Source organism: Accipiter gentilis, chromosome 26 (assembly GCF_929443795.1).
Source record: "Accipiter gentilis chromosome 26, bAccGen1.1, whole genome shotgun sequence".
In the NCBI taxonomy this organism is placed as follows: domain Eukaryota; kingdom Metazoa; phylum Chordata; class Aves; order Accipitriformes; family Accipitridae; genus Astur; species Astur gentilis.
This window is the reverse complement of record NC_064905.1, coordinates 10,400,286-10,416,410: the sequence shown is the minus strand read 5'-3', so window position 1 is coordinate 10,416,410 and position 16,125 is coordinate 10,400,286. Positions and strand designations below refer to the sequence as shown.

The 16,125-nt window shown below is 41.5% G+C and overlaps 1 protein-coding gene across 1 annotated transcript in view; it reads left to right on the top strand.

The window, feature by feature from the left end:
- HTR4 (5-hydroxytryptamine receptor 4) overlaps positions 1-15,737 on the top strand; it is a 145,868-nt gene extending 130,131 nt beyond the window's left edge. The window contains exon 7 of the mRNA XM_049829154.1: positions 12,853-15,737. Coding sequence (XP_049685111.1) covers positions 12,853-12,940 — 88 coding nt within the window. The 3' untranslated portion in view covers positions 12,941-15,737. The remainder of the gene's footprint in view (positions 1-12,852) is intronic.
- Positions 15,738-16,125: the final 388 nt, after the last annotated feature.

The following is a 16,125-nucleotide window of genomic DNA, read 5'->3' as shown; positions in this document are numbered from 1 at the left end:
GCGACAGCTATGAGGGTTTATCAGCTCCCTGGGAAACAGAAACTTCATTGTCAGTTGAGCATTGTGGCTTGGGTTAGGCTGACAGCAGAGAACAACTTTGACAACAGCAATGGCGTGTTTTGGGTATGTGGTTATGTGGTTTATTTAAGGTCCGGCTGAGCCCTGTTGACTAATGTCCAAAAAGCCACCGAGCCATCAGCAGTTCAGTGTTCTGGCTCATGGAGGAGATCTGGTAACCATCTCCCAAAGTATAAACTTTCTCAATGGTGACACTGCTTTATGCCAAAAAATTTAACCTGTTCAGCTGCTTGCTACTGAAGGTTTGGTTTCATAAGACAAGAGGTAGGAAATGGGCAGGCAGGAAGATATACAAGCTGTACAAACACAGTCACAAACATATATGCTCAAGGGATCACATGCTATATTTCTCACCTCTTCCAGGCCCCACTCAGCGATTGTTTGCTGTTCTTACTTTAAAAGTTATTAAAAAATCTCAGGCATGTCTTAGCAACATCCATGTTACAATTAATAACCGGCCAACAGTGACAAACATCAGATGGATGTTCAGAGCAATCTCCACTGGAGGCAACGGAAAATAAACCCGTTCAGTGTGAGTCAGGGCCAGCAGGCACAGCGCCTGGCCGGTCTCAACCGTTCCCTTTGTCTGAAATTCTGTCGGGTAAAACTGAGATGCTGAAGTTTAAAACAGTACAGCAGTATTATATGGTCCGCAGAAGAGAGGACAGCTGCCGGTGGGTGCTGCTCTGAGCAAAGGCAGTGTCCTGTCCCAACGCCAGCTCAGCATCACAAGCACAGCGCTGCAGAGCTGCGGCGTGACCATTACAGCGCAGGGAGGCTTCAGCCTTTTTAGTAAGCATTGCTAAAAGAAACAGAGGAAAGGTGGAATGTAATTATTGTGACTGTGCAATGAGAAACAGGAGGCCCAAGCCAAACTCAGTCATCTCCCTGTTTTAATTCGCCAGCCTGGGAGCATCATTACGACACAGAGGCAGGATATTCCAAGCCTCTGAGGGTGTGAAGGATTTAGTGGAGGAAGGAAGTTCTTGAATAAATAAAACACCTTTCCTACAGCTGTAGGCTGTTCTGTCCTGGAAAGCATTTCTGACATTTTACAATTGAAACAAACCATTTTTATGTAAGTGATTAATTGCTCCTGCTGGAGCACCACAGCCCTGAACCAAACTATGATTTAGTTGTACCAGACACTATTCATATCTGATGTAACACAATGCTTGTTCCAAAGAGGCTAAAATCCAAAGACAAGGCATGCAAAGGAAGTCTTATTGCCTCTATTCTATCCACAATGAAAGAAGGCTCAGAGAAATGGCACGGCTTGCCCACAACCAAACAGAAATTGTTGGAAAAAACACCTCTGCAGTCTTGAGGTGTCCCGAGTGCCTGGTAATTTTCCATCAACAATTTCTTAAAATAGCTCACTGAAGAATTTAGCTGATTTTTGTTCTTATTAGCACGTTTAGCATTTGTCTATTTGCTTAGCATTAAAGTATCTGTAGTCATGCTCCTGTTTTTAACTTTTGATGGATATCAAGAATGTAATTATCATCTGAAGAGATTATTATTCAATACAATGAGACTGTGTAACATCATGCAAAAGGTTTTAGCCAGTACCCAGAGATAATGACATAGAAAAACGTGTTCCTTCAGCCTTATTTTTTATTGAATTGGACTCTTTGCTTCTTAGCTGATCTATGTGAAATGCCTTGGCTGGCTCAGGCCAGGCCCCTAATTAGTTATTTTCATCAATCAACCTCTATCCAATCTATTTCCTGTGCCAAGTGAAGGGTTGCGTTCAGCACTCTACCAGAGACACCAATGTGATTTTCCTGCATTCATGGAACAAGAGTCTTCTGAGCAAAGGAGCAGTGTCCTGGGATTAACTGTTGAAGTAGCTTAAATGTGTTCCTACAATTTTTCTTACACCAAATTCATTAATAGAGCCTGGCAATAAAAAGAATTAAAAAAGGAAGATATAATGAGCATTTGCAGTTTCAGGGAAACAAACTGACTGGGTCAAATTCAGCAATTTTTTTCAGCAGGAGAAAAGGAAAAGGAAAAAAGATGCTGAAGTGTTTTGACATTTTATTTCAAAATCATACTTTAGTTTATTATTTGCCTGCACTTTTCAGAGGAGTTAAACATCCCCCTTGAAAAAGATATGCTTCTACTGTAAACACGAAAATAAATGAACTGGAGGGGATTTTGGTCTTGTTTTGCCAGAAAAAAACTATGAAACATTTCTATTGTACATCAACCTAAAGCACTGGGGCCTGTGTGTCAGTGTGGTCACGTATCCACTAAGCAGTATCTGCACACCTCCGCTTTTGGAGACGAGGATGTCCCTCACATAGCTACAGTCACTTCCCTGGTACTGTACGGGACTGCTTTGGCCCCTGTCTGACTGAGCCGGTCTGGGAACGTGTCCTGGAGCTGCAGGTCATTAGAGCAAGCGGCGGCCTGAGCTGGCTTGTAAGAGTGAGAGAACAGGAGAGCATCAGCTGAGGAAAACATCCTTCAGGAATGATGGAAAAAAGGACAAAGAAAGGAGAGAAACAAACATATTGATAGATGCTTTCTTTGTTTTCTGTGACTTCTCAGATACAAAGAAAGTAATTTTTTTTTCCAGTGGTATGTTTCTCTCACTCAAGGGCTTTGCTTACTTGGAGAACTGTCTGCTAATTTTAAATCTGAGGAGGCATGTAGAAATCTTACAAAATGTACTGAAGGCTGGATTATGTGGGCTGGAGACAGCTGTTTTTAAAACCTCTAACTGAAATTTAGTAAAGAATGATGAGTGCTTAATTCCAGCTCACAAGGTCTGAACAGCATTATTTGATTTAAAGATAATTAAGATATTTAGCATAACTGCTCAAGAGTGAAAAAACATAAACACTTGTCATGAGATAGAGACAAATTTGTATTTATATTTGACTATGAAGGACTTTAAAATCAACATTGCTGTCATATCCATATAAATAATTCAGCAATTCAAATGTTTTCCTGAGATCTGGACTTTCACAATTCAGCTGCAATGAGAAAATTGAACTTTTGATGATATTTCTGTGGATGATGAACTTGTGGATTTTGCCCATGTTTTCCCAAAGGACTGCATCATCTCTAAGGAGGGATGGTCCACTGATATTTGCTCCTATTTTTAAAAAAATAATTAAATAGTAAGACTAGGACAGACTTCAAATTTGGCTAGGACATTTTAAGAATTCAGGAATATTTTCTCTTTGGTGCTGAGGGTGCTTGAGACATCAAGTCCACTGATTAGGTGGGTTTTACACACAGATAAATGATGCTTCCTTCCCAAGATTGGAATAAAAGACATTGAAGGCAAAGGAATATTCCTGTTGTAAGGCTCGTTGCAGAGGATGGATTTCATTTTCTTTGCCACGTTACTGTGCTTTCCTGGGCCCGGCTGCAAAGGGACAGACAGATACCGACCGTGTCTGTTCCTCCACCAGAGTTCCAATAGGCGATTTAGCAAATCATCTACCCCAGCCACTTTACTCAGAAAATCGTAACATATCTTTGTGGGCTCTGCAGGCTGTCAGCTTGCAGTGAAGAGAAATAGTCGCAGGAGGAGGGGATGGAGACGTTCATCTGCCGTCCGGACTAACTCAGCTCCCAAGCCGCAGCTAACCCTAATGACGGCTTCACCATCCCCACGCCTGGGTTCGTCCGGTTTGAAATCCACCTTCCTCTAGCCTGCTTGGGCGGGAGCCCTGTGCTTGAAAGCACACAAGAGACAAACATTAGGTATATCTCTACAGAGTTAAAGGAATAGATCTGATATTTGAGGGAGTTCTCTTGGAGTGGTTCTCATGGTGTTTTCTGAGTTCAAACACGCCTTTTTGTATTCATTGGTTTCCCATATATTTAGAAGAGAAAGTCTCTCTGAATTGGCTTCTGTCGGACAAAGCAGATCACAGGTAGTCATGCGCAGGTGCAGTGAAGGACCTACCTTTAGTAAACTCACCTTTGATAACACACTGGTCTCCTCCGGGTTGCAGGTCAATCAGATGCAGCACAAGGATGATAAACAATAAGCTTAAACCTTATTGCTAGGAAACCTTGCAAGTATCTTGCTCATCTCAGAAACAAAGAAATGAGAAACCCACAGAGAAACAACAGGAGCTATTCATCCTAGAAGTATTAGATATATTGCTAGTTTTGCAGAATTGAATATGAAACCAATTTACGTTGTTTTGCAATGTTGATACATATCAACAAAAGGACAGAACAAGCTTGTAATTTCTGGCTCCGTTTTGCCCCAGGAAGCGCATTGAGTAGGCAAGGGGTATTCTTCCTATCCTGCTATAATGATTTCTACTGATGGACAAATGTTGAAGTTCACTTTACTGGCTGGAAGCATGAGTCATTCAGCCCAGAGATTACAGAGTTACTAGAAAGCTTTTAATTTTATGGAGTCTATGAACCCAGTAATTGTGAGAGAGGGACAATTCTGCACTGACCTTCAAAAAATTAAATATGCAGCTGTATTAAAATCAAATGTTTCATGAAAATACATTTAATTTGGATTATGTGTATTCATTTTTTCAACAGAAAATGGGAATGAAACAACATACTTTGTTCACCTTTTGTTTTGACATTTTGTGTATTTCAGGTTAAAAAAATATTTTTGCCTCTTTCAAAATGCAAAATGTCACAGATTAAAAAAGCAAATTCCCGAGATTCTTGGATTTTATGTTTACATTCTTCTCAACTTTCTGTTTCCCAAGATTTCCCAGTTTTCCAAAATATCAAAAGCACCTCTTCAGGGTAACAATAGCATTGTCATCTTTACCCTTAGCTCCTGTAACCCTGGATGGCACTCTAACACCACAGGCTCTTTCCTGCTCTTCTGAAAAACATGCTCACAGTTGATTCCTGGCCCGTGTGGGTACAGGATGGTCTGTGTGATCTGTCTTGGGTGCTTCAATCATAGACGTGCCTAAATAATGATGCCAACCAGAAACTGTATTCACTTAACAACATCTCTATGATCTACAGGCAATCATTTACTGTGGGTTAGTAGCTGCCACAAAATACAGAATTAAAAGGCTCTTTTCTAACTGCTTCTGAAACAGGAATAAAGTAAGCAGATGCATCACTGTCTGGAATAACTAACAGTCATCCTAAGCTGTTCTCTCTTTCCCTCTCTTTTATAGTGCATTTATGAATTATGTTGTTTGCATTTATAATTATGGGACTGGACAGATGGTGGAAGGCTTATTTCAGAATGATGTGTTCATTAAAATAACCTACTCTGGTCTGCCAAGTGATTGTTAACTGTAATCCCAATTCGATATTGAAGAGAGTTATTTATTCTTTCACTGTAAGTCCATCTGAAAAAATGGAGCTTTGAGAAATGGATGCTATATTGAGTGTGAAGCTGCAGTAGTGGTGCTGCAAATATTCCAGGTGGGAAACCACTGAAAAATTTTGCAGCTGTGAGAGAAAGAAAAATGCAGAGAAAGATAAATTGTGGACCACCACAATTTTCAAATCTAAGGAAAGTTTTGAGTCTTTATTCAATTTGGAAGCTCAGTTCCACTTACAGTGTGGCTCCAGCCAGCTTCTACCTACGAGCACACACTTTCTACGGTCTGCTGACCTAGGTAGTTGAGTACAATAATGGTAGATTCTGTTATTAAAAATGGGACTCTCTGCTCAAGCAAAACATAAATCTTCACAGTTTATCACATCTTTCATAGTAACATCTTGTCTTCCTCTAGTCCCAACAAGTGCTTACTGGGTGCTTTGGCAAATAACAAGAGGTTTCGTGATGTAACTGGGAATGATCATCACCTATTTGCCCTCCTTCTTGGGAATCTTACTGTACCCGCTTCACTTTACCAGCTTCATCATCTTGCAAGGCGTGATGGATCTGGAGACAATTCTTTGCACTTCAACTCCTTTGCAGCATTTTATTTTTGAGATCTCCTGCGCTACTATTTTCACATCAAGACTTCAGGATCTGGTCTGAATACGGATGAAAGCAGAGACACAGTGTCACGGTTTCTTTGTTGAGATTCAAGGAGTCTCTATTGCTCCAGTTGTGGCCATTATTCAGGTTCTAATTCCTGGCCTTCACATCTCCTTGTGCATATGTCCTATCCAGGCTACCTCAAGATGCCACTTGCGGCAGATCTTATTCTCTCAGTGGGCAGTCTGAGGGCTGCGCTGCTGGTGAGCTGCTCAGAAATGTAGTTTATAGCTCTCCTATGGCTGAAAGCTTTGCTCTTCTGCACCAAAGCAATTGGCATCACTTGTACCCACAGCTGTGGCACAACCATGGGGTCATCAGAATTTTGAAGGCAAAACTCAGAGAAAATAGTGAAGAGTGAGATGCAAAGGTGCAGGACTCCTGTCTGCCTGTCTGAGCCCACTGGGAGCAGAACCAAAGGTGGGAGGAATGGGAGAGCAGTGGAAAAGTTGATTGTGTTCACTAAAAAAAACCAGAAATGTTTGTGTTTTCTGCATTGCCTCTGCAACCATTGTTACAACCTTCAAAGATGCAAATTGGCTGTACAAATACTGTTACTGAGAAGCTTTCTGGTATCCTGGAGAGAGTTTCTAGTTACATATGAAGGAAGAAACATATTTTGAAATGTTTCATTTAGAGTGCTGGCAATCAACAACTGGAAAAAGAAGAAAATGAAAGAGACAGGCAGATGAGTGCTCACTCATATAAAATTGCCAATATGACAGTGGTTAGATCAGTCACCTTGATAAGAGGCAGAAAAAGGCCTTGAACATGAATTGGAGTCTGCTTCTTTTTTTTTCTCTTCTTTACTTTCTCATGAGAAGTTGCAGACTTGCTCCAGATCAAAGTGGGGAAAATATTTGAAACTGTGAAAACTTTTGGAGAATGGGAAAAGCATTTTCTATACCACTCTGATTTTAGCTTGAAACTCACTATTTTTAACCTAGCAAGTAAGTCTTTATAATTGCATGTTTTTCAGACACTCTGACCTCCCTTAAACATCCACTCCAACCTATTATATGTCCTAGCTGTAAACTAAATTAGCCTGTACATTTTTTCAGGGCATGCATTGTCTTCAAAAGGAGCTTGCCAGAGCTCATCACAACAGATTTCTGCTTTAGTTTGGATACAGTGTGCTACTGTCAGGAAAACATGAATAGATTTAGACTTTTCAGAGTTTTGGTTTTGTTGAAGTTTAATGCTTCGTTTAATTTGAAATCTTTAATTTGCAATGCAAGCAGTTGAGAAAAAAAAAATTAAATTAAAATATTAATAAAGGACACTTCCCAAAACGAATAACAACAAATTGCAATGCCTTTAAATGAAAAATTTCACTTGTCATTTTTACAGAAATATTGCTTTTTAATTTTTTTTTTTAAAGAAAAATTCATAGAAACTGGTACAGACACAAGAAAACTTTCAGTGCCACAAACCCTGCAGATTTATTTCTTTTCTTATTATTTCAAATTTTTAAGAATGTCACAGTTAAAACTTGCTCCTTGCCTGACTCTGCCATGCCTGAGTCCCCTCCATCAGTCCAGTAGGGAACTACAAGCAACAAACCCCAAATCCCAGTGCAGGGATGTCTGAGGACCACAGTTTTGTTTCAGTTAGGGGTAATTTTCCTGATTTGCGTGAGTGTGGGTTCAGCAGGAGACTCTCACAGGCTAGCACATCTGTAAGGTCATGGTTGCAGCCAGTGGTGGAGCATTACAGTATATTACAGGCTTTAAAGAATTTAATGCGAACAGCTAAGAAGAGCACTTATTTCAAAGAATTTGAGATTAGGATTTTATCTTCTATTCTTGCATTACCACAGGGTATTTCGAAACTCTGGCAGTAACTATTCTGCATTTATAATATAAAGATTATAAAAAAAATTTGCAAATACAATGAAACTTTGTGCTTATCAGCTTTTGTATAGTTCACGTCTAAACTTCCCCAGACTTTGCGGCCATTTGTGTACCCAGCTGAGATCCAAGCTGTCCTGGCAGTACCAGTAACAGACATACATACCATAAAGGCACCCATCCACCTACTTCTGCAGTAACATAGACCTCTCGGTGTCTGAATGTGCGTGCAAAATCTCTGCTCTACCTGGTGACGACGTGTCCTTCATTTTCTGGGCAGCGGGGGAGTGGATTTAGGTGGCAAAAGTCCCGGGGTGCAGAGTTAACAGCTCCGCTATCCCCCCCTCACAAAAGCAAACCCTTCCCAACCCAGTCCAGGGACACCTGCAAAACCTCATCTCAGTCTCCAGTGAATGTCAGGACAATAGGAACCACCTTCTGCCAGTTCAGAAATGGAAGCAATTAACAATGTAAACAGGTGTATTGGGAAAGGATTACTAAACAGAGAGCCAAGACAGCTGCGCACCTACAGCGTGTTTAGGATGGCTGCGGCTTCCTCCATTAATCTGCCTTCAGCCCAGCTGAAAGATTCGCCATGCTTGGACCGCTGTGGGCATTTATTTTATTCATTATTTTTTTTCTCTGCTATTATTATGACCCTCTACGTGAAATTATTTCTCCTGCCAGGGTTAAAGGGACAGAGCCTGCTGAGAGAACACTGAGCCCAGTGTGTGTTCAGAGGCTTTGGAAAGTGCAGGAGATGCTGCCACACAAGTCCTTTAGCCCGTTAGGGATTCAGCTGTACCTGGGAAAGGCTGTCTTTGCTCTCCCTCTGTCAGCTTGTTATTAATGAGCGGTATCTATTAACACGATCCAAACCCTCACAGAGTTTCTGTACCTGTGAGGAGGCCCTTGCCCCTCACAGCAGCCACCAGGAGTAACGGCCTGCAGGCTAATGAACTCGAGTTTCCAGGGAGTTTAGGGAAGAAGGATGGATACGAGTGTTCAGAGCAAGGATTACAGTTAAAAGCCAGGGTGGTAATTCACAGGTAAAAGAGCTGCAAAACTGCAAACTGTGCTTCCCAGGCTGGTGCAGAGGAGCCATGGGTGTGCGTAACCAGTGTAGGCAGCTTTACACAGATACTGCAAGCATGAAGGGTTGGTAGGAGGCATTTTTGGGAAAGAGTAGATACCTTCCAATTCCTGTCTGTTTCCTGCTGTCCAGAGGACCCCAGGCACCGTCTCCACACAGAGGATCCCTTCTGGAAACTGGACTGGTGGCTGCGAGCTCCGATACAGGGGTGGCACGCACACCATCAGGGTATGGCTTCCCCTCCTCCTGGGTCGTGCTCTGCCGAGGAAATGGGTGCAGTTAGCTTTTGTGTTCAGAACAGGAGCTCTGCCCCCAAATTGCACTGCTTTCTGCTTTTCAGCAAGACAGGCATGATCCCAGGGGACAGAGATGGATGCAGGGGGCTTGCTTATCAGGAGAGGACTAAGCAGGGACCTCAGGCTCCTTGAAAACAGTGACTGTTTTTCATTGCAGTTGCAGAAGCCAAAGACCAGCAATTTTTTGGCTTTGCTTCCTTAATAAATTGTACAAGTTGGTGTGGAGGATAGCTCCGCAGGGAACGAAAGCAGGAAGATTACAAACAGCCACTGCATCCCCTTGGTGTTTTCTGCCCGGCTCTTGCCGAGATCCCAGAATAATGCTGGAGCATCTTGTTCTGGTCGTGGGCCTACAGAGGGTAAACGCACGCAGCTCCCCTCTGCTGTGCTGAGAGCTAATCCAACCAGTTAATTAAAGGGTCCATTGGACTGTCAGAAACAGCAGGAGATGCAGAAGCAATTATCTCCAAATTGGTCATCATCACAATTAAAGTACCATTTGGCAAGTATGTGAACAGCCTGCAGCAGGGTACCTTTATAGGTGGTAATGCCTTTTCATTATTGGGCTTTATTGCTGGGTGGTGGTGTCTATGAGTAAAGCTGTCAGGTGAAATGACAGTAACACTCACCCCCAGTTCTGGGAGAAGTCGGATGCAGAGGGCAGAGGCAGCCTGGGATGCTATTTGTAAATGAGCTTGTTAGCTTAATGTGCCAGTCTATACAAATCCCACTGAAGGAAAGCTGAGCAACTAATTTGCTGCAGATAATTTATTTAATGCATTTAAAACTTTCTATTTTTTTTTTTTTTCCTGCTCACTATATTATGGCTTCCTCAGATGTATTCATTACTCAAACGTACTTGATAAATTTCTCTTGAAACATTCAGCCCACACAGGCAGGGTCTGAGTGTCGTTTTCTTCTTGCGGTCGGTAAGATAAATCCTGTGGAGCTTGACTTCTCAGCTGGGTGAGAGCTGAGGCACATCAAGTGTGCATTCGTGTAGGTGAGGCAAAAATGAGTTTCAGGTGCAGCTGTGCTGTCCCTCTGAAATTTGCTTCCTGTAGATACTGATGCCTGAAAAATTAATGGTATTTTCAGAGAGCAGATCAGTTAAGACATGGTGGTGTGAAAACAAGCAGGGTGCCCTGTAACTGGCAGGTAGCTTTGAACTTTCATTTTAAGGGAAAAACTACTGTATGTGAAAACAATCCTGGTAACACAAAAGCCCACCGGTGGAGGACAGTTTCCTGGAGATGTTGGTAAAATTTTTAGGAATGATGTGCCAGTACCAGAGCAAGCCATCACCCCTGCAGCGCAGCTTTCACACCCTGCATATGAATGCTCTTTCCTCCTCTCCTACCAGTCCTCTTTCCCCACAGGGTAAACAGCTGGAAGTGTTGAGCTAACTGCCAGAGGCTTCAGACAGACACTTTGAGCCACAAGAGATCTTGGGACACCTTAATGACTTCTCTTTAGCTTAATGCATCTTTGTAACAAACAGCATCACCTCCTAAATTGCTGATCTTGCACAGCTGTTTTCTGACCACTGCAGAAGAAGAAGAAGAAAGGTTTGGCTCTTTGGATGTCCTGTATGAATTCAGCTTTCAGTGCCTGTCTGTTGTGGTTCTGAGCAAGTTCTGAGTTGCTCTGAACTATGTCTGCCTTGTTCACAGAGCAGGGGGTCTCCTGGCTCTCATCCTCTGTATCACCATTTGTAGCAGAGACTTTGCCATGCTAAAGGTCTCTTTGGTGGATTGCCTCACACAATGTGCCATGTCTGACAGTATATAAAATTCAAATTACGTTATGACTTGTATGCTTCATGATCATCTATTTGGATGTCTGTTCAGTGTTAGATGCAAAATGTCTTTTATTGTTTCTTACATCAAGTCTGTATCTTGTTGGTAGAACTAGCATGCTTTTTGAAATTTATAATAATTATTTGAAGCGTTGGAGTATTAAGGGAGTACGTTCAATGGATATATCTGCACGTGCCTGTATCAAGGCAACCAAGCCTGACCATGTTGAAAACCAGCATCTAGTACATTACAGGCTAAATTCCTCCAGGAATATTCACCAGGGCAAATTCAGACAGGCAGTATAGTTTATAGCCTGGCTTTCATTTTGAGTCCATGGCTGATCTAGTAGAACTAACAGATATATCATTTGTAGGATATTCAGATCATCTACTTCAGGCATTTTAGTGGCATTGTAAGCACCTTAATTAGGAGCCTGAGTCCCAAGTGTACTCAACAGAGAAAGAGATGCATCCAGATTAATAATGATTGATGCCATAGTATCAGTTTTTGAATGTGTAGACCATAAGGAGTTCCTGACCTTTTTTCTAATGATTATTCAAACAAATCCTGAGGCTGATAGTACTTCTTTTCCGTCTATTAACAGTAAGAGAATGGTTATAGTCTTCTATTTTCTTGGGCTTTTTTCTTTTTTTAATCTTTATTGGGATGTGGATATTTCAGGTATGTCTTGCATATTTGTTACTAAGAGAAATAATATATCTACACCTGTGAACAGTCAGGAGAGGAAAGTCTTAACAGAGACCTGACTTCCCTGATATGCATTTGGACTAGGGAAAAAAATGTTTTTACAGTTGTCTTTGCAGCTTCCTACTTCTGGACCTACTCGAAGGATGATTTGGTTCAGCTTTAGTTTAAATGAATGGACTGCCAAAGAAAGATACCTGGTTTGCTCTGTACCCTTCAGGGGTTTGCAAACAAGAATGATTAGATGTGAAATTCTAGAAAGATGTGCTAAACTGGTTTTACTCCAGTTAGCCAACATTTTTGCTATCACCTCAGATCTGCTTATTCCTACTAAGCATCGCACACCACTCAGGGAAAAGAGCTGCATGTCATTAGCAAACAAAATCAAGTTCTATTCAGAAAGCCATGTTGAGATGGGCCACAGGAAATGGGCTGGTAGATGAGGCACAAGGTAAGAGATAATGTGGAATTCCTTACAACTGAATTCTGCTTTTCCATATCTGGCCCAAAGCCTGGAAAAGGTATACACATGATATGATACCTCCAAAGGACATTAAAACCTGAACACCACTGGTTTGATAAAACATACTAGAATTGGCACTAAACCCAACTTTGCAATAAGAAAAACTTTTCTTTTTTAAGTGGAAATGCCCTGAAACATTGGTCTTGGTTTCATGTTAAATAGCATTCACTTCCCAAGCTAGTCTCAAATGATTCCTTAAATGCTTGCATTGAAGACATTAACTGACGTGCCTTCAGCTTAGTATATCCACAGATAATCAGTGTTCCTTAGTTCTTTGGTCTGTTTTCCTCTCATTACCAGCTGTACTTTAGATACAGGAAAACCATCAGGTTCTTGGTTTTCAGGGATTGCCTTGACTGCATCAAACTGAAGCTTTGGTTTCCTGTCATGGAGCAAAGTAGGGATTCACATTTGCTTAATGTAGGGTCTGGATATTTGGAAGATGTACTGCCTTAAGATGTACTTGGGGGTTTTCAAGAACTCATTTTACATAAGCTTGTCCTTTTAACTAGCACTAACAAATCTTTCTTTTTTCTGTTTTTGCACTCCAAGGTACACTGTTTTACGTAATGGGCATCATCAGGAACATGAGAAGCTTCCCATCCACAATGACCCTGAATCCCAAGAGTCCTGTTTCTAGTCACAATCCTAGAAGAGGAATAGCCCAGCTGAAGGAACAGATTCATTTCGGGATGCCTAAAGGATTCACGGACAGCAGGACTTTATGAAAACTCATTCATCTGCATTGTCATGGTGCCTCCTGCACTGACTTCATATGAATGTCTGGCTGCACACGTGTAGATTGACGGGGGCATGGGAAGGTACACGAGCAGAACAGCTGAGACTTTCCTGTATCTGCAAGGACAGCTGGACTATATGACTGCATCAGAGCCTTACTCCAGGAGGGAGCTGATTTCTGTCAGTGTAAGGAAACAACACAGATACAAACCACCCAGTGCAGGAGTTCTGTTATTCCTTTTCCAGCTGCCATCTGTGTACAAGCCACCTCTCTGTCCTGTGGTATCATGATCTTAAAGATTAGAAGTTCTGGCTAAAGCCCTAACACGATGTGAGACTAAATGACTGCTTTACCTGCGCAAGATCCTGCCTGCCGCTGATCGGATGCTGTCAGGAGAGAAACAGCACTACGTTTTCTTCAGCAAAATAAGAGGAAATGTTTGCCCTTTGATTATAGTTAGTGGTGAAAGGTCAGCATGAGCTGCTGATTCACCCTACTCTGCAGAGCTTTCTTTGTAAATGCTTTTATTATGTTTCCTGGCCAAGTTCATTGGTAGAAGACTCATAGGGTATATATAGTGCCTGACAAGCTGGAGTAGGACCTACAGGAACATTTCACTGCTACCAGAAGGCCCTGCAAGCACTGCTTCAATCCAGCCCAATTGCTAAAAGACAGTGGCCATCCTCTGCCATTCAGAGGCCAATGGACGGGATGTGGCCCTTAAACCCCAGGCAAGCTGACAGTGCTGTCCTCATCTGAGCAAACTTTGGGCATTCTTACCAAGAAGAAAGGTTGGCCAAGAGACAGAGTCAGTCTGTAATAGATCACTAAGTGCCATCTTGAAAAATATACCATCTTTCCTAGCTAAATTAGGAAGACAGACTTCTACTTACATTTTCCACCTTTATTTTTCTATTTGTTTCTGTTCTCTTCCAATTGAGGCAGGAAGTTTCAAGACTTTCAAATATCACCACATCCACATCTCTGTTTGCAAAGATCTCAGTTCTTAGCTGCTTCCCGCATGTAGATGTTGCTGTGTTCCTTGTGAGCTGCTTTCACCTTTGCATGGAAAGAGTAGGCAAGGCTGTAGACTTTGCAACTTTGGGAAAATTATTATCATGCAGTGGGAAATATGCAGGATCAAGACTACAAGCCTCTACCCTTTTTAGATGAAGATCTAACCCAGAGATGCCACCCTGAGCCTAGAAAATAAAATTGTACTTTGTTATATTGTGTAATCATGTACAGATATTTTTAATGTAAAAAGAAAAGTGACATTATTTATTATTTTTTATCAGGAATATGTGGTTTTTTTCATTAAAAGCTTCTAGACCCAGGAGCTTAACATTATATGCATTATTATTTAGTAATATTTCTGTTGCTATGTGACAGGTATTTACTGTAAACAAACAAACAAATCCTGCTTTGAACAAACAAAAATGTTGCTCAGTAGGAAAAAAATTTGTGCATGATAAGAACAACTAGCTTCCTTGCCATGGCGTCTGACTTCTTTAAATACTTCTTCCACGTAAAAGTCACTGATAAAGCTTCATATCATTTTCCTTTAGGATTCAAAAAGACACTGGGCAGAAACAGCCCTAATTAGAAAAGCCAGACACTTACCAATGTAGGAAATTGTCAGCAGTTAGAAAGAGACAAACTATTGGTGTTTGTGGTGATAGGTGCTGGTGGGATGGGAAGAGCATGAGCTATTTGAAAAGAGAGGGTGAGAGAGTTGGAGCCAATTCCTGGTTCAGTATTAGGAACCGTTTGGCAATGACCAGTTTTTACAGGGCTGTGTTTCCAAAAGAACTCATTATCAGTTCAACTGTATTGTTAACACCCAAACAGAGCAGTGGGTGAAAAAAACAGGCCGTTATTGAAAGTTTGGAAAAAATCCATCTAGGGCCACTTCAGTCCTGTGATCTACACCTCTGTGGAACTGCTCCCATGGGGTTTTATCTGGATTTGGGTATGCAAGACTGCAGAACAGGTTGTCTTGGTTTCACCTCAAAGTATCAAATTTCTTAAAGAAATCCTAGAAAAGCTTTTCTCTGTCCCCATTAAAAGGCATCAATACATCGGTGTGAAATGTCTCAGAGTGATATGGAACCAGCAGCATGGGGATGCTACAGTGATGGTGTTTGTTTCCGCTGTTGTCCTTGAAGTGTTGTCTTCTCCTATATTTTTGTGTGCTTTAGTAATATAGCTCTTCTTAATTTAAAATGAACTTCTCAACACTGAGTTTTACTCATGGGCAATGTTCAGAAGGCTCTATCAATGAGATCAGTAGCTCACTAGCCAAAATGGTCAGCAGCTCTGATTGGAAAAAAGTCTCCAATTTCAAACACCATATTGGAATGAAATACTAAATATGAAATGTCCATGTTCTGTGTCATCTCTGGCTAATTGCTTGTTGGACTCAGTAAGCCTGTCATGAACCACCTGGCAGCTCCTGCTTAATAAGTCAATCTCAGCAATGCTTCTGTGAACCCAGAAAATGACATTGTCCATCATCAATAATGTTAGAATTTCTATGGAAAAGAAGCTGTCTCATGGAAAGGACACGTACTTCATTTCCTTTGCTAAAGGTAGCTAGTCCTGCAGCCTCTGAGTTCATCTTCTCATTGACCATTTTGGCTAGCAGTGTCAGAGTCTTTGCCTGTGCTGAATAATATGTAACGCATTGGCTGCTTCTAAAAATAAAAAATCCTCTATGTACATTGCAGTAAGCTCCAGCTCATACTCATTTCTTTTACTGTTTTCACTCAAAACATAAGATGCTACCAAGGAATACTTTCCACTTGCCTCACAATATACTCAAACAGCTATAACAGCAAGAGAGAATCTGGACCCATTGCTTTGAACATACAGATGAGCTCTATAGCATAATACAAATTCCTAATGTTTATCTACCACAACAATCCTGCCTCCTGCACCAAGTTCTCATGCACCAGCTCTCTTTCTCCCCACACTTCTGCTTAGATTGTTACTGAGCCCTCTTTCTCCCTTACCTGTCCTGTGTCCACCTCATCTCTCACTGTCTACGCTGAGAGATGTCACTGCTATGGGCATCATGCTCAAGA